The following is a 24,218-nucleotide window of genomic DNA, read 5'->3' as shown; positions in this document are numbered from 1 at the left end:
TTTCCTTCTAATTTAGCAGCCTAAAGCTGTAAGCAGTAAAGCTTAGCTAAGTAAACAAAACTGTTCCTAAAAAAAACAAAAAACAAAAAAACATGTTCTTTTAAAGTCAAACAAGCGCTGGATGTTAATCTACACAGATTTCACTCCTGAAAACTATTTATTTGGGTGAGTAAAGCACTTGTTTATTTACAGTAAGCTTAGATTTACAGATTTACACTAAGGCTAGCCAAACAGCACTACTCCGAGGAACTACTCTGTGTTCTGCTTAGCCAGGACCATATTGGCTAGCAGTTTGTCCCATGTAGATTGTTTTAACACAGTAAACACGCATACTACAGTCCAATAAAACTCACCTCTGAATGGCAAAAGAGATAGCACTTTGCAAGGTTAGTGGCTAATGCTAATATTGCTTCAGTGTTGGTGCTGGAGAACTGAACCTTCTGTATAACGCTGCACTTCAACAAAGTGGCTTTACTGCTTCTTACAACCTGACTGGTAGAATTCATACATAAGGAACACCTGATTAAAAGGCACACTGACGATTTTTGGGAAAATCAAAGGGTTTAAAGTGGGCCTTATAGTGCAAAATATATGGTTCCAAATCTCTGTTCATATGAACTCACCCGTTTATTAACAATGCCCTCAAAATTAGGCCAGTAAAATCAGCCACAGCCACATCACTTGGTACTCAGAACATGGCCAATTGTGCCCTCTCTGTGTCTCTCTTGGCTGCAGATAATCAAACAAACAAACCCTACTACGCTAATATTGTTCAAATTGAGATAAAATTTTGTATAATACAACTAGGCAGCTAGTTCAAACATTTTTGTTTAGCTTGTATCAGATTTCAAACCCTTCTCTTGTGGCTGTAGAAAGTGGATTCTGGTCTGGTCTGAGTTGATCTGCAAAAAGGATTATGGTTCAATCATTCCTCAAGGACTGAGCATTTTTGACAGCGATCGTGGTATGGATATGTATAAATATATATAAAAATATGAATATATTTTATTATTCAGGTTTCCTGGCGGATGGCATCTTATTTCACCACCATGACCACATCGGAGTACCGATCTGAGGGCTGACTGGCTGAATTCAGCATTCTGAGGCGATTACTATCGCAGTTACACTGAGGAGGGTTCTTCCATCTAAGAAATGTGCAGTTGGCTTAATATGAATACAGTGGATCTCTTTTGTGTCTATGACCAAAATAAAGTGCTATTTATTTACAGTATTCAGAATTCAGGTATATGTACATGTACTTGTACTACATCTATGTCTTTTTTATGTCCAAAAGTACACAGATACTTCTTTTAAATGATAGATGAATTCTGCTATTTTAAGATGCATCTATTTCTGCCGCATTCAACTGTGCACCCACAGCTTGTATAATCTTATCAGAATGGCACTGTCAATAGAATGGAATGCTTTGTTGTACCTGTCTGTACATGAGCCTCTTATATGTAGATGTACAAATGCTGACTGGACAAAAAGAACAAAAAAAAAACACACACTTGAATCAAAATTAATATATCAGGGGGCTTTATAGAGTACCATTTTTATTTTTTACAATTCTTCACAGCAATATAAGTGCTTATGGGTTTGTTTCTGGGACAGTGATTAAGTCTAGTCTTAGACTATACAGCACTGTAAACAGAGTTTCTCTGTTAAATGAGATATAGAGAGTCTAGTGCTAGGCTTAATCTCTGTCTGGAAAACCAACCCTAATGGGTTTATTGAGACAATGAATAAGCCTAGGCTTGGATTACACAGCATGAATAGAGATTTAAAATCTAGGACTAGGCTTAATCCTTGTTTGGGAAACCAACCCTAAAAGTCCACAATACATACTGTAATTTAATACCATTTTTATCCATCTATTTAACATTAATTCAAAGCTTTCTATTGCACCTATTGAACACACAAAATTTGAGACGTGTCTGGAGACATACACAACAAACAGCAGACAGGACGATGGTGGTGGATGGGGGAATATAGGCCTGGTGGTGGACCGGGAGCAAGGCAGTGCTGGTTAGAGTGAATTCTGGTCTGAGCTAGATCTGAGTTGTAAACGGGGTCTATAAGGTCATTATGTGATCACAGTTGGGCCGGTGCGCCCAGTCTTCTCCTGGAGCTGGGAGATCTTCAGGGCGATGTCCACCAAAGGAGCCAACATGACCTAATGAACACAAATAGCACGTAATGTAAATACACGTTAATACAAGTACCCCCACTTTAAAATCCCATGTAGAGAAATCTAGAACAGATCCCTCGATTTGGTCTTCCCAGCTCGTAAAAACGACTTTGCGAGTTCTTTATGGCACTGCTCTCTTCCTCCTCCTGTAGAGCTCGGCTGTACATTGGCCAACAGTAACTCAAGCCCAGACATTAAGTGAGAAAGTGAGACAGCTGCTGGGCCCAAAAAATAAAGCCTGACCCAGATTTGCTGTCTCTATTTAGGCTGACTGCATTTGATGGTGATCCTTAAGGACAGCTTGATAGCCTTGTGATCAGCCCGATCAGAATTAATTCTACTCAGAAGAAGAATTTGACACAGTGCACGGCTTCACCTGCTGTGCGTGTTATCAGGATTCTGCCACAGCCAATCACCACACACCTGGGTGTGAGCAGTCACTCAAAGGGCAGACTCATCTAGGTTTCAGTTTTCTTTAAATCAGCATGTCTTTACAAACGTGATTGATGGTGGGAGAGTAAACTGATTTCCAGGGAACGTTTCCTGAGCTTAAATATATGATCATAAAAGAACTTTAGTGGGCTGAGATTCGGCCAAAAAACACAACCATATAGGCTTCCCGAGTAATTTAACAGATGTTGAAACAATGTTTAAACATTCCAACATTAACCATAACAATTAATAAAACCACCACTCATACTGCACATTATTAAAAGAACATTGTCTGGTAAATGTGCCAATTAAGATAAATCAATGTAATGGTTTGAAAAGGAAGAGACATTTCTGTAGTACAACTTACGAACAATGAAATGTCCAATAGCACTGTAAAGGAATAGTCTCTGTTACCGCTTGGAAATATGACAAATTTTTTTTGAGATGGACTAGTATGATAAAAAAATATATAATTGACAAGTTCCTTTATTTCAGTAATTCAGTTCAAAATGTGAAGTGAAGTGTTTGGGTTGTCACTGGCTGTAAGCCACAATTGTCAACAATAAAATAGATATATGCTTAAAATAGATCACTCTGTGTGTAATACATCTATATAATAGAAGAGTTTTACATTTTGAACTGAATTACTGAAATAAAGTAACTTTTCAATGACATTCTAATTTTTTGAGATCCTAGTGCATGTTGTGATAAATGTTCTTATATTGACAATTTTTTTTAGCATACAGAGGATACCATCAGTGCTTAAAGAACACTTATGCAACTGGATATTTCATTACAAAGAGCATAGTTAGTCTTGTGTAATTTAATTGGTTAAATTGTAAAAACAAACCAAAAATAATAATAATAATTTAAAAAGTTTCACTATTTCCATTTTCTTTAAATCTTGGCATTACTTCCCCAGTCTGCCAGCCAATTGCCCAAATTTGCACAGATCTGATTAGCTGAGGAGCATTTTTGGGATATTTTTTAACTGTGCACCAAAAAGCCCCGACAGTAAAGTCTAGAAATGTTTCGCCTCTTAAAATAAATGCTGTCAAAATTAAATGTCTTAATTTTTAATGCTCTGAGACCAGTCAGTGGCCTCTTCACTTAACGTTCATTTGGTTTTCTGTATCGTGTATTCTCTGTGCAAGTGCGCAAACCAAACTGTGATGGTTCATAAACAATACAATTATCATTACACCCCTGATACTGATTCATTTTAATTGTGATCACACGTATCAACCATGATTGTGGATCTGTCTTTAAATATTGTTATATAATATTATTATTATTATATTGCACAGCCCTACCCTCTGTTATTAAAATTAGAACTCAGAGTCTAACCTGTGGATCCTGATAAATCTTCTGAGGGTCCTTCTCATAGCTGTCTATGTAAAGTCTGATAGTTGCACCAGCACTGCCTGTCCCGCTGAGACGGAAGATGATACGGGACCCATCACTAAAGATGATCCGGAGTCCCTGGAAAAAAAAAATAGGAATTCCAGGAATAATGTAAACAGTGCTGGACAGCTCTGAGAAACGTAAAACGTGAGAGATTCATTTCACCAAAATATTTGCTGTTTCTGTTCTCATGTTTCTCAAACACAATAAAAATGATGAGAATTTTTTTTCCAAAGACCGTATCAAACTAGAAACAAATGGCGGATGTGAACTAAAAAACTTAATTATACTAGAGAGAAGGGTCTCAATAAGAAGTTACTCCAGAGGTTAAAGTGCTCATGTTTCTGAGATCTATACTCTTTAAGTTTCGAAATCAGTAGAAATCAGTATCTTGAGATCTTCTAACAGATGACATTCTCACCTGTCACAGATTTCATACTAACTGTGTACAAAACAAGCAGAGATTGAGGCTCTGTCTCCAGCTCACCTGCCCCTTCGATACACTGGCATCCACTGGGTCTGTATACTCAAAGTTATCAGCTTTCTCCACCTGATACGTCTTATCCCCAGAGGAAAACTTCTGACCAACAAAGGCTTTATCAAACATGGTGTTCTGCAGCTCTGTAATCATCTTATTAGCAGCATCTGAGTCCACCTCCTCATAGTCGTACCTGTTGGCATGAAAAACGAGCCATGAAGATACGTGTAGACATACTGGAATGGGAAAAAAACACTTCAGAAAAACCGAAATCTTACTTCAGTCATTTATGTTTGACAAAAAAAGGAATGACATCATTTAGAATGTGTATCTTAAAAACCCACACAGTTCACAGTTTGTTATTTTTGTAGAGTAATAGCATTTCCCACTTATCCTGTTATATATACACAAAACCTCAATCATTTTTGGTCACCTCAATACTATGTGTACTTAGAAAGCTTAGATCCCACTTTATCAACTTTGTAAAAAAAAAACAAATCAAACAAAAAAAAATCAGTAAAAATGAGTATCTATCTATATATAAGTATATTTAAAAATATATTTATCCATTTATTTATAATGTTACATATGAACATATATTCTAGATTCAATGTCTGAATATTCTTTGTATTTACAGTAGCTCTTTAATCTTAAATATTTATGTTTATAAGGGGTGTCAATGCTAAAACATTAATGCACATGCTTAATTTGGAATCAGAAATGCACGAGGAAGCACGTGATCTATGTAATTATGTGTTTGTGTATTACTATAATTACATGGTATTTTAACATTTGGTACAAAAGAACATCAGCAATGCCTACATACCACCACAAGAGGGCAGTCACATTTCCAAAAAACACACACACAGGACACACACACAGGACACACACACAGGACACACACACAGGACACACACACAGGACACACACACAGGACACACACACAGGACACACACACAGGACACACACACAGGACACACGTCAAAACGAATAAAAATGAATTAACTGTTGTCTCTGAAACAGTTACCTGGTGAAGAAGTTCCTGCCAAACTTCTGCCAGTGCTCCTTCATGATATCCTCCACACTCTGTTTACGAGCAGCCAGGATGGACAGCCAGGCGAGCACAGCCCATAGACCATCTTTCTCTCGGATATGATCAGAGCCTGTCAGACAAAACACCTACACTGTAACCATAAAGACTACACAGAGCAAAACATCCACACACTACTACACTTTTATTCACACATGAATGAAATACCCTGTAAGAAAGATTTGCTGGTAAACAAAAAGGTTACAGTGTATTAGGAAATAGTTTATATAATCTATATATAACGTAGCTAACTACGTTAAGTAAAGTTAAGCTAAGTAAACAAAACTGTAATAAAACAAATCCTTTTTTTAAGGTTAAAAAGAGCACTGAATGTTAATCTACACATATTTCTCTCCTGAACACGATTTATTTGGGTGAGTAAAGCCCTTCCGTTTATTTACAGTAAGCTTAAATTACAGAATTTCTGCAACACTAAGGCTGGAAGCATTGGCATCAGTGGCTAACCGCTCCGGCAGTGCTAGCCGTGTTTAGGAGCAGGCTACAGGCCGATAATACTCCCCTAAAATACGGTGTTTACTTTAATTTCACTGCAGACAGTATAAACCTAAGATATTTTATGTTTTGTCTGTTCAACTTAATTAAATTTATTAATAAACAAACATTTCTGCATTTCAGGACTGCAATGCATGTTAGATAAGCCAGTATTGTTTTAGACAGTATTGTATTGTATTACTTAATCATATTATAGACATAGGTCAATGCTGAGTTTAGCTTATAACCATTTATTGACATAGCATGCTCTTCTAGACTTGGCAGTTTTGTCTATAGTTGTTGCTGATCCCAACTTACCAGTGCCAAAACTCTCCTCTCCACACAGAGACAGTTTTCCAGCATCCATGAGGTTCCCAAAGAACTTCCAGCCTGTGGGCGTTTCATACAGCTCCATTTTAAGAGCTTTGGCCACACTGTCAAACACAAACACAAACCAGGTATGTACAATAATAAATGCAACCAAAGTGACTAGAATAAAATGGCACAGTGACGTGTGCTGCTCTTACTTGTCTAGAGCACCACTGGTGGGCATACTGCGTGCCAGTCCTTTGACACCAGTCTTCTGGAAGTACGGGATGCAGGTGATGTTAGCACCAATCACAGCTACAGAGTCAGAAGGGTTTACAAAGAATCCATGTTTCCCCAGAACCATGTTACGATCCTAGAACAGAAGGGCAGACAGAAATGAGGGTCAGATACTGAGATAGCACAATACAGTAATTAAATTAATACGATAAGCATTTTCCATTCACAAAGGGTCTAGCCATTTCTGGACAGATCTGTTTGTAAGAGAGGTCTAAAATATACCTTCCCCTGTGCGGATTAAGTGCATTTTGCTGCATCTATTTTCAGTGTTTTTTTATTTTATTGTTAATGATTATGGCTTACAGTCAATGAAAATCAGTGTCTCAGAAAATTAGAATATTACATAAGACCAATTGGTGTGTTGTATCAAGTCTAAAGTCCAAAGTCAATGCAGTGCTTTCAAGGAAAATCTTACAAGTTTACAGATGCAGATTTTATTTTCCAGCAGGACTTGGCACTCTGCCCACACTGCCAAAAGTACCAATTCGTCTTATATAATATCCTAAATTTCTGAGACACTGATTTTTGGGTTCTTAATGGCGGTCAGCCATAATCATCAATAATAAAGGAAGTAAACACTTAAAATAGATCATTCTGTATGAAATACATCTATATAATATAGGAGTTTTAGTTAGTTAAATAAAGTAACTTTTCAATGATATTCTAAGTTTTTGATATGCAGTAGTACATAACATATATACTTTTATTAGTTATGCAATTTTTTTATGCTATTTAGGAAAGCTTTGTGAACAAAATCGATCGCATGACATCACTGGATTGTTATTCTTACACCAATTATCTGCTGAACTTGATTTTAAATTGGTTTATACACATTCATTTTGCTTTTCAAAATGTATGTTTATTGCAGACAGCAACAAACTTTTTGAAGTCTGGCGTAAAATAAACTAAGCACATAGCCACTGTGAAAGTAAACATTTGTCAATCCATTTGTGACAAAGATTGTACAGAATAAAACTCTTAAACATAAGAATTATTACTAACAACAAACATAAACCAGTGTGTCAAACTTATTCCTGACCTAAAAACTAGGGATGCACAGAATAGTTTGCAAGTTTTGTAATTGTTGTAATTTGTAATTTTAAAGAAGATAAAATGTTAATTTAGCCTATTTAATGCAATAAATAATAAAAAAATGTTTCAAGCAAATGTTTAATTTTGTTCGTTTTTGGTTCCGGACAACTAAAAAACACTTTGTCATGGCACACCCATCTGCATATCAGTAATAAAACAATTTCTGGTTAATGAAGACAGAAAAAAGCATAAACACGTACACCATCACCATCAAAAGCTGCTCCAAAGTCATATTCACCTCCCTTCATAGTATTGACCAGGTCGGCAGCGTAGGTGAGATTAGGGTCAGGGTGGTGACCTCCAAAGTCCTCAGAGGGGACACAGTTAACAGCAGAGTTGGCAGGGGAGCCCAACTCTTCACACACAATCTTCTTCACATAAGGACCCACCACTAATTATCAGAGAGAATTTAAAGAAGAAGAAACATGTCAAAGAAACATACATACAATTATTCTTAAAGAACATAGTGTAATGTATAGTGAATTTACAGTTTAAAACAAGATATTCTTGATATTACTTTTATTGTAACTCTTTTTCTTCTAATTTTTGATGTTGTAAATGTTGTAACCGTTCCTGTAAGTGTTTACCAAAAGACTGCTTAGTTTTCCATAATACAAATAACCATTATACCACAGTATTATACAAAAGTATAATTTATAATAATTAGTATAAAAATCATTAGTAATTAGTAAAAAAAAAAAGAAAAAAAAAAGAAAAAAGAATAACCAATAAATAGGCCTGTCACAATTATAATATACAATACATTGATTTGTGGAAAATACATCGTCCCAGAAATGATTGTGATAAACAATATTATTGTACTTTTAAGATCATTAAATGCCACTTAAATAATGATAACAGAATAACATAAAAAAAGCATTTATACCCTTTTTTATAATTTATTTATTTTTTTTTTCCCCATTTTCTCCCCAGTTTACATGGCTGATTTCCCAACCCACTCATTAGGACTCCTCCTATCACTAGTGATGCCCCAGCACCAGGAGGGTGAAGACTAACACATGCCTCCTCCAATACATGTGTCACAAGTCAGTCGCCGCCTCTTTTTGAACTGCTGCTGATGTTACATTGCAGAGTAGCATCACAGCGGAGCGACTTGGCTCTGATACATCAGCCTTGTGCTGATTGACATCACCCTTTGGAGTGATGTGGGAAGAGAGTGCCATGTATGTGATAATATAAATTGCATACATTTACCTGCAACCACATAGGATTTGTTGTTTTTAAAAATATTGATTGACATCTTTTATATATTTTCGACAGCAGTCTGTTTCAATATTATGGATGGCATAGGATCCATTTCCTAGGATCTGTACAGATGTACTGCGCACTGTATTTGTGAAAGGATTGCTGTGAACAGGCCTTGTACAATTTGCTAAGTTTCCAGAAAGTGGGACAGAGACACACATACACTCCACAGAAACTCTGAGTACAGTACATTGATTCTGTGAGTTATTGGGAAATATGAAAGCATGCTCTGGAGAGTTGTTTGGCTAAGCTTTATCACTTTGCCCTAAGCCTTACCATCTGGAAAAGATATCGTTTTTGCTTCATATAGCTAGATAGCTATACCTAGCTATAGGTTTTTTTTATGATATAGTCCCTAAAGGGAGACCAACGTGGATATTTAGTTTTTGCTATAACCAAATAAAAAGCATGGGCATGGCAGTGTTCATATTGTGCCATAGGAAAGCATAGAACAACCATTACTAAGCAATGCAGACAACCACAATACACTTTACTCACCTCCGTGCATTGCATCTAACCGGACATTGATGTGATTGGGTCCAGAGAGTAATTCCTTCAGGGCAGCAAAGTCAAAGATGTCTCTGAGCATCTCTGCATATGACTCCACTGAGTCCACAATCTCCACTACAGAAAATACAAATGCAAAACAATAAAAAAACAAGCCTAAAAAAGTTATAATAAACAACGCTGATAAACAATATGCAAGTGGAGAAAGACAAGATAAAAGACACCTGTGAAAGGCTTAAACGTGTCGACCTCAAAGGTCTGTTTGCCGATGGTGGACAAATCCGCTTTGAGCTCTGGGCAGATGTGGTACTCTTGGAGGCCTTTGCTGATATCGAAGATTTTATTAGTAATTCCCTCTGGTGCAGGCCCTGGAGAAGGCAGATTTAGAGGGTTAGAATCTGTACTCAAGTATTCTGCATCTAGTAAAGTCGTGCAATAAAAAAAAAGAATGCAGTTTATGACAGCCTAAAGCACTACACTAGCCTGCACATTACAATGATGCACACTGTTAAAAGCATAATATAGTGGTTCTTCAATTTAAAACTTAAGGAGCTTTAAAGAACCTTCAAGAAAATGTTTTTAGAAAATATTTTTTAAACAGCTTTATCTTTATTAAAGGTTCCTCAAATCATCACAATTCCAATGCTTTCCTTAAATTGAAGAACCCTAAAAGTGTTTCAAGGAACTTTTTATATTTTAAAGAGTGTATTAACTTTCTTTTCTGTTGCTAGCCAACTTCATAGATGTGGATCAGAGGGTTTCCCACAGCGTTTTATAGTTAAGGTGGCTGCCTTGACAACCCTCCTTTGGCTATGTACTCCCTGCTTTGCAATGAGTCTAAAAAAGAAGCATCTGTTGGTTAAATATATGTTACTGCGGCATCAGGAAGATGCTAATTATGCTAAAAAAAAATGAAGGCATCATCTTGACTAACCAGTTCTCTGTGGGAAAACCTGGATCCTCTCTATAGACATTCATGGGCTGTTTATAGCTTTGAACCAATCAGACTCCAGCTAATAAAAAACATGCTAAAAGTCTTTCTTTCTCTGCCACTGATAAACAACATAACAATGTACATTACATACACCATACATAATGGCAACCCAATGGTGATGCATTTCCATCAACAGACAGGGTAAAGTGGATGCCGATAAATTATGCAGCTACAGATGCAGCCATCTCTCAGCAAGGGTCAAGGGTCACCATGTAAATCCATTAGTCTTGTTGGATATTATGAAACTTTTAGTTAAGAAATTATGTGACATTACCATATTTTCACCAATAAACATTGTGTACCTCCATTGGAGATGTTATACTTGATGCCGAAGTCTCCGTTGGGACCACCAGGGTTGTGGCTGGCAGTCAGAATGATCCCCCCGATGGCTTTTGTTTTGCGGATCACACAGGACACGGCAGGCGTGGACATGATCCCATTCTGACCAATGACCAGTCGGCCAATCTGTGAGAAGTTTCAGAAGAGTCAAAAATTAATAATGCATGGCACTGTGCATGTTTGTCATATGACTCTACTACCTCAAACAACACTGAAAAAAAGAGACACAACAAACTGCCCTTGGGATATAAATACTAGGAGCTGTTGGTGCATCAGATGCTCAAATGTATTTTTTGTTTTTAACAGTTCTGGGCAATTTTATCTTTCGATTATTAATGAAAGAGCCCTTCAGTTGCGAGTGTGGCTCAGTGTTGCAATTTTCGTACTTAAACACATTACCAGATGAGCTGAATCAGGTGTTGCAGAGCCTTAAACTATTTCCTTATGTGCCAGTAGCAGATAGTGGTTTCCAACTGTGGGTCTGGAGGACCCCCAGCCCTTCACATATGAGTGCTCTCTCTGTTCCCAACACACCTAATCCAGCTAATCCCATAATCAAGCCTTTTCTGAGGTGAAGGGAGTGTGAGTTATAGCAGAAAACCACTCAAGTTGGACATATCAGAGCTAGGGTTAAAAATCATAAACTTATAAGCTTGCACCGTTTTCATTTGACATTGCAACTGACATTGAAATAGTGCTCATCATATTTCAACAGAAGCAAATGATTCTAAAAAGTAACAATATTAACAATGTAGTCTGTAATTAAAGAATGGGGTAAAAAAATGTATTATACAGGGCAGTATTCCAACATCATACACTGGTATACAGTATGCTTTCTCTTGGATGACCTTTCAACCACCTTAACCATCAAATACCAGTTTAGAGCACCTAAAACCAGCTAAGCTACCAGTAAATCCTGGATATTTCAGCAGGAATGTGTACAGTACAGTATTATAGTACAGACAATCACATAAGACCAGAGGCAGATTCTTTGTGTGTGTCAATAATCTGATACATTAAGAAACAGTGTTTGTTTGTGTGCGCGCGCGTGTGAGCGTGTTTTCACTGAGGACTCGCCGTAGTGCTGCGTGCCAGCACGCACGCTCCTCCTTCACTGCGCAGTCTCAGCAGAGCATCTCTAATATAGAGGAGAAACCCCACTTCTGTATGTGTTTGGAGTTTGTTTAACCACCAGGGGGCGGGCCCGAGTGAGTCCAAAATGAATGGGTTTATATGGAGCAATTGAACAAAATCAGAGTTTATATAACTATGTAAATATATGTTTAATATTGTTTTGTACTGTAAAATGTATCAATTTCCTCAACACAGAACAGCACTGCAGACATATGTTTAAAAGCTTTTACTCTCTTATTATTTTTATCTACTTATTTTTTTTTATTTATAATCATTTTTGTCTTACAAAATAAATAGATCACATCCCTTACAATTCAAATGCTTCAGATGACACATATATATGCAATTATTTATAATGCAAATAAAGTAGTAATGACCCAAGATTAGCTTAAATAGTTAAAATACAGAAAAAAACCCCCACAAATATAGCTACCTAACCCAAAACCATGCCTTAATTGAACCATACACTGCTTATAAGAGATGGAAGCACAGAATGGCTTTGCTAAACCCTGGTCTTCTTTGAGGAATAATATTATTAAGGGGCTCCAGATTCTGTCATTTAAGTTGTGGCATGAATTTTATTTTATTTGGATGAAAAAAAAAATCAACAACCACTTCTTAAAAAGAGGTCTGACTGCATATAATACTGTCTTGAGGAAACGAATAAAAACTCAATATATTTCATTACATATTTATGCACATATTGCATATTTTATCTTAAAGCTATTTAAATTTAAATGTGCAATTACATTATTGTCAGCTTTTCAACTACTGCTATTGCATCCCATACAGCCTCGGCTGCTAACAAAATATACTCCACCTCCAGGTAGAATTTTATTTTATGATCTCATTTTATTAAATGAAGGCTTTTTATTAAAGGGATTCTATAATTACTAAAAAACGGTTTGTTGCCTTAAACCCCAGTTATTATAAGCCTTTTAAAAACTCCAGCAGTATCAGCAAGCTAACCAACCAGTCAATCAGTTCACAGAGTAGCAGTAATGCTAGCACCTTCACTTCCTAAAAATCCGTTTACTTAAGAAAAATAAATTGTATAGGTGGGTTTTCATTGCTTTTTAAGCAAAACACTTATTTCTACTTTGTGAAATTAAAGGAATATACTGTTCAGGTAATAAGTTACTTTTTTTATTTGGGTTTTAGCCGTTTATCTTCATTTACCCCCATTCATTCGGGTCTCACTCGCGAGCTCCCTCTAGCGGTTCTACAAATCATGTTCTATTAATCGGCTCTGGACTCACTCACTAAGCACCTCGCTGCTTTAGCGAATGCAGCCGTATCTGGAGCCCCTTATGAGGGGCTGCACTGCTGAGACCCGGGCTGGTTTCTCACCTAACCGGCCAGCAAATGTCAAAGGTGTCTCTTGCCGTGGAGTAAAGGCCACAGAGGTCATCTGGCGCTGTGGGGAAGCTAGAGTCGCTTAGAATAGCTAGGAGTTTGTTAGGTTAGCTAGACTAACTCGCTCATGTGAAGAAAACCCTGCAGTTAGCTAGCAAAACTGAATGACCGCATCCTTGCAAAAGCGTATGTTTTGAAACGACCCACAGGCTTGCGAAATGTGCTCTTCCTCCATCTGCAAGCTTGTACGCTAGTGCTAAATCAGTACTAAACGCTAAGCTAATCTATTAGCCTGACTCTGACTCGGATAAATCAGCCCACACTGACCCCGTTGGCTGCAGCGATCTGAACGATCAGCTGAATGGCATCCTTCATGAAGAAGCGCCCGTCCCCTCCCACGACCAGCGTGCCCTCCTGCCGCTGAGAGGGCTCCACGGTGGAGATAATGCTCTGGATGAAGTTCTCGGCATAGTGCTGGTTCTGCTGGAACACGGTCACCCTTTTCCTTAGGCCGCTGGTTCCGGGCTTTTGGTCAGTGTAGGGCTTGGTCTTGACCACCGTGATTTTCACCATGTTTACCCCAGCAGCAGCTCGGCTGTGTGATCCGTATGTTCAGGGGGATGTGGGCCGTGTCACCTCCTCTCCTGCACACACACACACACACACACACACACACTGCTGTACTCTGTTAGCTGGTTGTCAGGCGGCCACGCCCACCACATCATTTAAAGGCAAAGTACAACACTTACTTCAGGCGTGACACGTCGCTACAGGAGTACTTAACGTTCACATTACCAGACTAAAGTGACTTAAATCCGATTTTTACTCAATGTGACTCAGATCTGATTTTTTCATGGCTGTGTGAACGTGCCAAATCCGATTTTTTTAAAACTATATATGACACTGTCATGTGGTACTAAATCCAATATATCCGTTTCATGGACATGCAACATGATTGTCTTTTTGCTTTTACGCATGCACTATGTACTTTTCTCTCGTATCCACACATCTCTTGGTGCAGCTGTGCAGCTATACCTGCAAAAACAGCAAAAGCAAGACTCCTGGCCTTTTTTCACCTCCTGGACCTGAGCATGTACTTCAGACCAAGCTGTTTGCTTTACATTCCAGCAAAAGATGCTCCACATAAGAGCTGCTAAATCATCTATTTCACCGTTATAAAGCTAAGAGTGCATCAGTGTGCACATGTGAGACGTTTCAGGGACAGATTCATTTACACAGATTACAAACAGATACAGATCACTTACATTTGTGAATGTGAACCGATAAAATAGCCAAATCCGATCTGAGCAAAAAATCAGATTGGAGCAATGTGGCTTGTAATGTGAACGTAGCTTTAGTTAAGTCTTATTTGATTGTATTCATCCTGTAAAGGATTCGACCTCTTCATTGACAAACAAAGTAATGCACTGAGAAGAAGGAGCTGCCGAAATCAAATTAAACTTTACATGTATGAATATAATGAAAATATGTGCACAGTACAAGCCAAATGTTTTTGACGCACCTTCTCATTCAATGTTTTTCTTTATTTCTTTATTTAATGTATTTTCTATATTGATTAACATTAAACACATGAAAACAATTAAGAGACACACATGGAATTACATAGTAAACAAACAAACAAAAAAAGGCTTTGGCTTTCACAGTCCCCTGACCTAAACCGTATCAACTAAGATGGGTGAATTGGGACGAGCTGGAGCTTCACAGTGTGAATAAAAAGCAGCAGCACCTCCAGAAACTCCTTAAAGAGATAAGAGAAAACTATTCCAGGGGACTCTACCTCATGAAGCCACTGTGTGCAGATCTGTCCTCAAAGCTAAAATGTGGCTACTTCAAAGAATCTACAGTATAAAACATTCTCTAATTTGTTTAACACTTGCTGTTTACAAAATACATTCACATGTGTTCTTTAGATTTGATGTATTTAATGTTAAATTTACAATGTAGAAAAACATAAAAAGAACATTGAAAGAGAAGAGGTTTGTCTAAACATTTGACTGGTACTGTATGTGATTACAAAGGATAGGTTTATTGGGGAAAAATGTGCAAATATAAGGATTCATGAAGGTGGTTGGGTATTGAGAAGTACAGGTTCTGTATGGCATCCTGCAGCACATTTCCCCACAGATGTTGCAGCCCTGCACACTCTCAGATTGCCAAATTTAGTGTCTCAGCTGATCACATAAATACCCTGAAAAAAAGTTGCAGCCTGCATTTAACTAAGCAAATGGTGTAGCTGCAGTAGGTCAGGTCTAGGTTTATCAACAGTATGTGCTCATTCCATGTTTAATTTGTGTTTAATGTATAACTGTGAACCCTCACATATATAAATGGCTGCTTGCAGGGTAAAATTGTACTTTTTTAATGACAAGAAAACCTAATGTATATTGTTCTGTTAAAGACCATTTACTTCCATATCAACTCATTTCTCTAATCAGTTTCAACAGAACTGAATGACCACTGCTAAATACAAAGTATTACCTGTATTACCAAAGTATTATCTGCGGCTAGCCGGCACTGGAGGCCTGCTAGAAGGAAAAAAAAACAAGGTTCAAGCCTTAGTTTGACTGTTGCACCCAGCCTTACCTGGACTTTATTCAAACAAGAACAAAGTTTGTTATGATGCAATGTTTGCACACTCATTACATTCTGGTTTTCTTTCACATATATAGGCTAGAAGGCAAGCAGTTGAAATTGACACACCCTCTTTTAATAATAATAAAATCTGGATAAAAATATACCATAAGACATTAAAGTATCTCCCGAGTTGTCAGTGAGCTGTGAATTATAATTTTATATTAATTTAAGTTGTGAACAATAGGGAGAAGCTGGTGCTGCTGTGTTGCACAGAAGTGGAAGGGAGACACAGTCCTCTTTAAATACTCTAATAATGCGCCATGTGACATTTACTGTCCCGGGCTACAGTTACAGTAGAGAAAGTCAAAGGGCAGAAGAATTGGCTGAGGGTTATAAATAGAAGGTCAAGGCTGCATGTGGCATTACAGGCTACCAGTGAATAGACATCAGACCTGTGGGCCTGTCTGCCCAGTGCTCTGGAATCTGAATGACTGCCAGACTGCTTATAGATGACCAGTGGACATTATCCCCTGCAGAAGTGGGTGTTCACAGAGTTAGTGCTGTAATAAAACTAATATTTTGATCAGAAAAAGAAAAAATAAACTGATAGATATGCTAAAATTCTATCATGACTCAATTTATTCACAGTATTATAATGAATGCAGTTAAAATGATTCAGTAAAATAAATCCATTACTATTTTTAATGACAACTGACATGTGTCTATAATGCAGTTTATACATTGACCTGCCAAATTAATCATGAATACCTTAGGATACACCTTGGGAACACCTACAACTGTATAAGTTATGAGGTGTTATCTTGTGAGTGATGCTGAACATTATCCAGCCTGCTAATCCTTGCTGCCACACAACCGGCCCTTAACGTTGAAATGTGGTTGAAATATGACTAAAGTAATGTCTGTTGTTGTTTCAACATTGAAACAACGTTGAATCAACATTTAATGTTCAATGGTTGTGCTAAGGTTTAAATTTTAACGTTGAATCAACATAACGTCCTCAACCTTCTGCCTTTTAAATCAGCATTTTACATTGCATCACCATATAATTTCTAAAAACGATTGGATGGAGGAATGAAACTGTGTTTTACTTCTATTTGCAGTAACTGCTTTTTAATTTAACATCATGTTCATGTTCTATTAGTTTTACTGTTTGAGTGTTTTTGAGTTCAGATGTTAAATCAGATTGGTAGTGGTGGGTAACTTTCGTTATACTCAGCTTTACTACAGTGATGTAAGCTTATTGTTAACACTTTGTTAATCATAGGATTTTTTAATTTTAGTGATCTATCTATTAAAGGTTGAATGTATGATGTTGAAACAATGTTGCTATATCAACGTTTATTCAACGTTGAAATGCCAGCTGGGATGGCAAGGTGATGTGAATTATCGGAGTATGAGCAAGCCCTGATAGTGGGTGTCAGATGGATGGGATTCTTCATTAAGAAGACATTTCATTACCCTACATATCCATCCTGCAGGTCATTGTATCTATGGGCAGCGCTATCCCATGACCTGAAAATTCTCCCTAAAGAGAAACAATTTGGTGTGCTTCATTAAAAATAATTACAAAAGCTGCATGAGTCTATGAATGCATGCATGTTTTTTTATAAAAAAAAATTTGTGTATATTAAAAAAAGAAAATTAAACTGTTGATGTATTTACTGTGTTCACTGCATATAAAGTAACAATGTCTATGAAGTAAAATCAAGTTTTGTTTAAACTACACATCGACTATACAGTTAGCAGCTAAATAGACCAGCAGGCTACTCCAATTTTAGCATTAAATATTTTTCAAACTCTCTTAATGTACCATGAAACAAGCTAATATGCATGTTTGGAGGCAATATATGCATGAGGCAAATGTAGCTAACAAGTGATTGAGACATTTAGCAGCAGCAGTTAGTATCATGCCAACTGTATATATAAATCATCACACGCTCGCTTAATCACCACAGCAAGTTGTTAGGTAGTCTCAAACATACTTGCTAGTGTGATTTTACACCCTCCTATATACTTTGTCGTGCAAAGTCCAGACAACAAACAAACAGTGATTGAGTATATTAGTGCATCTAAAAAAAATGAATATCATTGAAAAGTTACTAGATGTATTACACAGAGTGATCTACAGAATTTTAAGCATTTATTTATTTTATTGTTGATGATTATGGACTACAGCCAATGAAAAAACAAAAATCGGTGACTCAAATTTTTTTTATATTATTTAAGACGAATTGGTACTATTGGCAGTGTGGGCAGTGTGCCAAGTCCTGCTTGAAAATGAAATTTACATCTCCATAAAAGTTGTCAGTTGTAATATTTTCTGGGAAAACACTGCACTGACTTTGGACTTTAGAGAGCACAGTGGACCAACACCAGCAGATTTTTTTTTTAAAGCACCACTTATTCTAATCAAAATTGTGTAAATTGCTTTTTTGATACAGAAAGCAGTACCGGAAGTATGGGAGGGTGAACCAAAATTTTCATGTTGCTTAAGTTGGGGCTTTTTTTTACTACTGATGCAGGTTTTTGGTTTATTAGTTTTGCTTTCAGAGTTTAAATGATGAAATGATGTGTTAATCTATTTGTATTGTTGCTTAAATATATATATTCTAATTATGTACAGTATATTCTTGTATCATTACAAATTCTTAAACCTTCCAGCTGAAAGTTTCCACCACTCTGAATGTTCGGCCACATTTACTGCAGCTACTATTGACCTTCAGTTCATTAACATTCATGCCCAGTGCTCTTTCTTACAAGCCAAACAAAAGACAGGCAAGCTGCTACATGTTACAGTCAAGAAGAAGTGCTTTTTAAAGTCACATTTTAAACAAAACAAATAAAATAAAATAAAAAAACAACATTTAAATCTGATCTGTGTAAGCCTAGTAATTGCAAGTGAGAACATGACCAAATCTTTCTAAATCAACATAACATTTCAATGTAAATAACTTTAATGCCATAACTGAATAATATCTTCCTGCTTACTTTGTACATTAATAATATGTGAATAAATATTTATACTGAGTCATATACAGATCCCCTGCTTGTTGCATAAAGGTGATACACTCTTTTGCTCTGTTCTACACTAGACCTACAATAGACCTGTTGTATTCTAAAGTATTACCCCACATACCTCACAGTAGTCATCAGTAGTAGTTAATTCTGGCTTCACATTGTTCAAAGAAAACCCTATCCAGATAAATCTCTCCATCCAGATAGTGATTGTGGTTGGATGAAAAGTATAAACTGTAGGGTAATTTACCACAGCACGACTTAGATAAAACTCGGATGTGAGAAATCCCAGAACATGAAATGATGACCAATGAGTCAGAGCTTAGAATTTAAAATATATTAAAGTTTACTTGAAAAATAGTTTCAGCATTACAGATATATAAAAGGAACAAAAATTAATAGATATATATTAGAAAAGAGTAAAAGTACATCAACGAATAAAATCTCGATAGATCAACACATTCACAACCCAGAGAGAGAGAGAGAGAAAGAGAGAGAGAAAGAAAGAGAGAGAAAGAAATTAAGCCAGTCGAGGGACAGAGAGAACTCCTCAGACTTCATCCAAGCAGTTATACATTTATGCAAATGACGTGATTGGACAGAACTTATCAATATGATTACGTCAGCAGAGTCCAGTTAACAGTTTGTTGTCCAGTTTTAATGACGTGATCCGCTCCAGCCTGTCTGAGGAACAAGTTCTTATCATGATGTTCAGCACTGTGTCCTTCATGAACACAGCAAACAGTCCTTAAGTGTCCTAAAGTCTGTGAGAAGAGGAAAAGAGTGGATGCAAAGATCTTCTGGCCTGTGCGACTTTACGCCGTGTAGAACAGGCATGCGCTGGATATCTGAGGAGAGGTTCCCAGCACTTCACTCAGATAGCTTGTTGTCTCCTAGTTCATATGCACTGGTCCCAGAACAGCAGTGAAGCTTCTCTGCCACTCACGTTCTCCTCACAGCTCTCATTGTTGATAAAAACACTCTGACCTTCCTGATTCCTGAAAAAGCAAAAACAACCTCCAAAGCCTTGTGTCATTGTGACAGACAAAAGAGAGCAAAGATCATAAGGTTATTAAGTGAATTATAACGTGAACAGTAAAAATAATAACTGTATATATAAATGTATAAAAACATTTAAGAATTAGAGTGTGAAGGTGTGGTTATCTCCAATCACACACTTCAAAACATATACCATTCTGACGCCCTATTGGTTTATACGATCCATCGCACCTGCACACGTCACCTCACTCTCCAGCAAGAACATAGCAGATGTATGTAGCCTAGTATGAAGACGATCTGAGGCAGACCCAACAGAACTTGAGCAATTTCCCAATTAAGCTTCTTTAATATATCTGGATTTTACTAAAATTCATTATTTTTTATTGGGCTTATGCAGCTGACAGGTTGCCCAAATTTTTCAACATTAACAATTTAATATAACATTATAGTCATTATTGCTTTTAGAAAAAGAAAATGTTTTGGAGAGGCAGGTAGTGCACTATAGGATCCTGTGTCACAGCCTAAGCTTTTGTCCTCAATGGCATTTTTTCTTACATTATTTTAAATTTTATACTTAAAGTAGTTTTGCTTGAGTAAAAGCTTGAGTTGATACTCAAACAGGTACTAGCTATACCCTAGTATCTATACTTCTACCCGAGTAATGAATGTAAATACTTTTGACACCTTTGCTACTTCACACACATCATGAGGTATTTGAGTATTACATGATTACACTACTTTTTTGATACGTCCTGCAATGTCTTCCTCACAACATAATTTCGTAACATGATTTGATTTTTTGAAACTTCCTTTCTTCTTTAGTTGTATATTGTTTTGTTATTTTGGCCCTAAGACCACCATAAACTGTGCACTGTGCTCCTACATTCATGACTATAAACAACAGGCCTAGAGCTTTTACAAGAGTTTACAAATGTTTACAAGAGAAAAATGCACCACAAGATGGCGCTACTCGTACATTTTAGCTTGAACAATAGCAGATGAATCAACCTTGATTTCTGAGCTCATAGAAGAAGAAAACCACTGTAATTCAAATGTTTCTAAAAGGTAATTAACAGTGGTTTCACTGGTTGGATGCCGGACACATAAATCTATAATTTATCACAGATATAAAAGACTCTAAATGTCTCTGTAAATTATGGAGTATTTTTCTTTTGATAGCTGTTGTTTAAGAGTCCGGCAGAAATGGTACAGCAAATAAACTGTAAATCAAGAAGAAATAATCAAAAACTCAGACCAACAGCCTCCTCTCTGACCAGTGTGAGAGCCATTTAAAAAAAAGAATAGTCCTGAGGTTCCACAGAGGGTTTTTAATGTTTGAAATAGTTTTACACATCTTTTAGAGAGACCTTAAAACGTAAGGCCGGAATGACACTTTTTTAGCAAAAGCAATTTCCTCTCAGTATTTATGTTGAGCTGTGAAATGTGTAAAGTATCAAACCATAACACTTTGGTGGTTTGTCCACCCAGACTCAAATGAAGAAAAGTGCCCCAGGCGTGTGTCCACTTGAAAAGACCCTGATGTAATGTCCCATGGAGATGGGTCACTCTGCTGAACTAATACACTGCCCTGTCAGCCCGGCAGAACCCCTTTAATTTACAAGCACCCACACACACCCCATAAAAACACACAAAGCCCAACCCTGCTAACTCTCCAATCTCTTCCCCCAATTATGAGGCCTTAGGCTGAGGCAATATGGCTGGCTTGAAGCTCTAGAAGTCTCTGCAGTAATCTCCAAGCCCTCATTCTTCATCCCACTGCATCTAGCCCTTTTTCCCAATCTCTCTGCTTTGACGAGACCTGCTATTATTTTTCTGCCGTAAAGCAAACTAGCTGAGGTTAAAGTCAAAAAGAGTGCAAACAAAGGGAGGGAGATCGATACCAAAGCTCTGCTCATATCGACCAGGTGTAAATACGCCCACAAAAAGGCCTGGAATTACAAAAACAATAATGACAGACGTGTGGCCTGTAGGATATGAAATTAAGACAGAGTTTAACAACAGTAGTCTATACTATTTATTATCAACACTGCTAGTGAGGCTTTAATATGAGTTCATAAACTTTGGTTTGGTGTCTGCCCGTACATGCTCAGATCAATAAACATGGAAGGGTTTACCACAAAGCAAACAACACTGTGGTTTGACTGAGTAACATTGTTGTATATTAATGCATATAGGTCTATATGAGAATTTTTAAATGAAAAGAAATATGACCATCAAAGAACATTGTGCTAATACTAAAAATACTATAAACAGCTTTTGCTGTGTGACATGGAGCATGATCATACTGAAAGTAGGCATTATAAGATAAGTAAATTGTGGCTATGTAGTCTAAGATGTGCCAGTTGTTGTGCTGGATACTCTAAAGCATGTGCTGGTTAATGTGGCAGCTTCTTAAATTCTCAAATCCTCTTTTACTTTTGCTGTGTGACTGAATTATACACACTTTTGTATCTTTTTTGGGGGGTATATCGCCAGTGTTGGGAAGTAACGGATTACATGTAACGGCGTTACGTAATCAGATTACAAATTATGAGTAACTGTAATCCGTTACAGTTACTGCTTCAGTAAATGGTAATTAGATTACAGTTACTCTGCTAAAATAAATGGATTACATTGCGGTACTTTTCTATTTTTGGTCTTCCAATCCAACACTGACAAAACGCAATCACATTCACATAAATCACGACATCAAAATATTATATGATTCACAACCTCCTGCTCAGAATGTTTTCACTGCAGAAGCGCCCCCTAGCCCGTCGGCGGGCCCGTTCTGACTATGTAAAGTAGAATGCTTATAAGCGTCAAATATTCTAAACACACCGACCAAATAACCGACTCATATTCTTTAGTACTAATTTAACTACCTGCATGCAAATTTACAACCATCTACATGAAACCAGTCGCCAGAAATCGCCAACTGAAAACAGCCTGTTTTTTCACATTGTTTACATGGGGAACACGCCTCCCCAACAAAATAGCCTTATAAAATATTATTAGTATATAAAATAACATCATATTACATTATAGAAAATTCACTTACTATCACAGCATCCACAATACAGCACTGAACCGCAGATAAAATATCCATAAAGTCCTTTATTCGCCTGCTTACTTCTCCTCACAAACATGCGTTTATTTTCAGCGCAGCTGAAACGTAATATTCTCAAGCTCCTAGCGACCACACAATGTAATATTTTCACGTAAAGTTGTACGTGAATACAAAGCTAAGGATGTCCTCTTCTAGATTCTGTGTTTTTTATATTGGTCCACAAACCACTATTTCTCTTGAGTGATCGTCTTTTGAACCAATAACGTGAGCGCTGGATCAATCCAATCCAATCAAATCAGGTCATAGCCTTTCTCCAGCGTCACAAAAGTGATTGACACCTATTTCAACCAATAGTCCACCCTTAGACGAAAACATTGGTACGTAATTTGCCCTGATTGGTCTCCTAATGGCTGGGGGAGGGGCATGCCTAACCGCTGTCACCAAATTCCCTCTGCTAAACATAAGTGCGCCCACAGTGCGCATACGTGTGATTTTGTTTGTCATTTCATCAAAAAGTATTAATATTACTCTGAAATAGACTTACATTCATTTATTTTATCACAAACAAACAAAAATATTACAAACTCTGGCTGTATAGAGACAGATTTACTGGAGAGGTTTTGAACACTTTGGAGACGCCTGGTGGACACCTAATATAATGCAGTGTAACTCTTCAATGCATTGTGATATAAATTACAAATTTTGTAATTTGTTTGTCAAGACCCTACTGAATCAGGAAATGTAGAGAATGATTGACTATTCATCACCAACATCCATACACACATTGTAAACTCTAAATGTAACAGGCGCTTTTTTTTTTTTTTACTTCTGCATTTGATGTTCTCAAATGGAACTTAAATAATGGAAATTAAAGTGTTGAAGTGAATTATTGTTTACTGTTTATGATTACACTGCATTTGACATTTAATAATAAAACATTCAAATTATATTTTGTTTGCATTTGTGAGTTCTTAGAAAAGGAACAGATTGTAATCGCATTAAATCCTATTGGACCGAATTGTATCATATAAAGACATAATTTGAGGTATCGTACATTATCGTATCGCTGACTAAAATAATCGTATTGTATCGTATCGTAATGAATCTTGTGATTTACACCCCTAGATAATCCTGGCA

At 37.0% G+C, this 24,218-nt stretch overlaps 1 protein-coding gene across 1 annotated transcript; it reads right to left on the bottom strand.

Moving 5' to 3' along the window:
- Positions 1-1,522: 1,522 nt before the first annotated feature.
- On the bottom strand, positions 1,523-14,039 carry pgm1 (phosphoglucomutase 1). Its single transcript, XM_007248208.4, has 11 exons — positions 13,709-14,039; positions 10,855-11,017; positions 9,783-9,926; positions 9,550-9,675; positions 7,986-8,176; positions 6,615-6,769; positions 6,406-6,521; positions 5,533-5,668; positions 4,515-4,698; positions 3,971-4,105; positions 1,523-2,176 (listed from the first exon to the last, which is right to left on the bottom strand). Exons 1-11 carry the CDS (start codon positions 13,952-13,954, stop codon positions 2,087-2,089), a joined length of 1,686 nt encoding a protein of 561 aa, XP_007248270.1. The 5' UTR covers positions 13,955-14,039; the 3' UTR covers positions 1,523-2,086.
- Positions 14,040-24,218: the final 10,179 nt, after the last annotated feature.

The sequence above is a fragment of the Astyanax mexicanus genome, chromosome 5, assembly GCF_023375975.1.
Source record: "Astyanax mexicanus isolate ESR-SI-001 chromosome 5, AstMex3_surface, whole genome shotgun sequence".
NCBI lineage: Eukaryota > Metazoa > Chordata > Actinopteri > Characiformes > Acestrorhamphidae > Astyanax > Astyanax mexicanus.
Note: the sequence above shows the minus strand (reverse complement) of the source record. Positions and strands in the feature narration are given on the sequence as shown.

Coding starts and splice junctions, on each gene's coding strand:
- pgm1 (XM_007248208.4), bottom strand. CDS start 13,954: ATGGTGAAAATCACGGTGGTCAAGACCAAGCCCTACACTGACCAAAAG. Junction 6,522..6,614: donor ACCAGTGGTGCTCTAGACAA/GTAAGAGCAGCA, acceptor TGTGTTTGACAG/TGTGGCCAAAGCTCTTAAAA. Junction 4,106..4,514: donor CCAGTGTATCGAAGGGGCAG/GTGAGCTGGAGA, acceptor TTTTTTTTCCAG/GGACTCCGGATCATCTTTAG.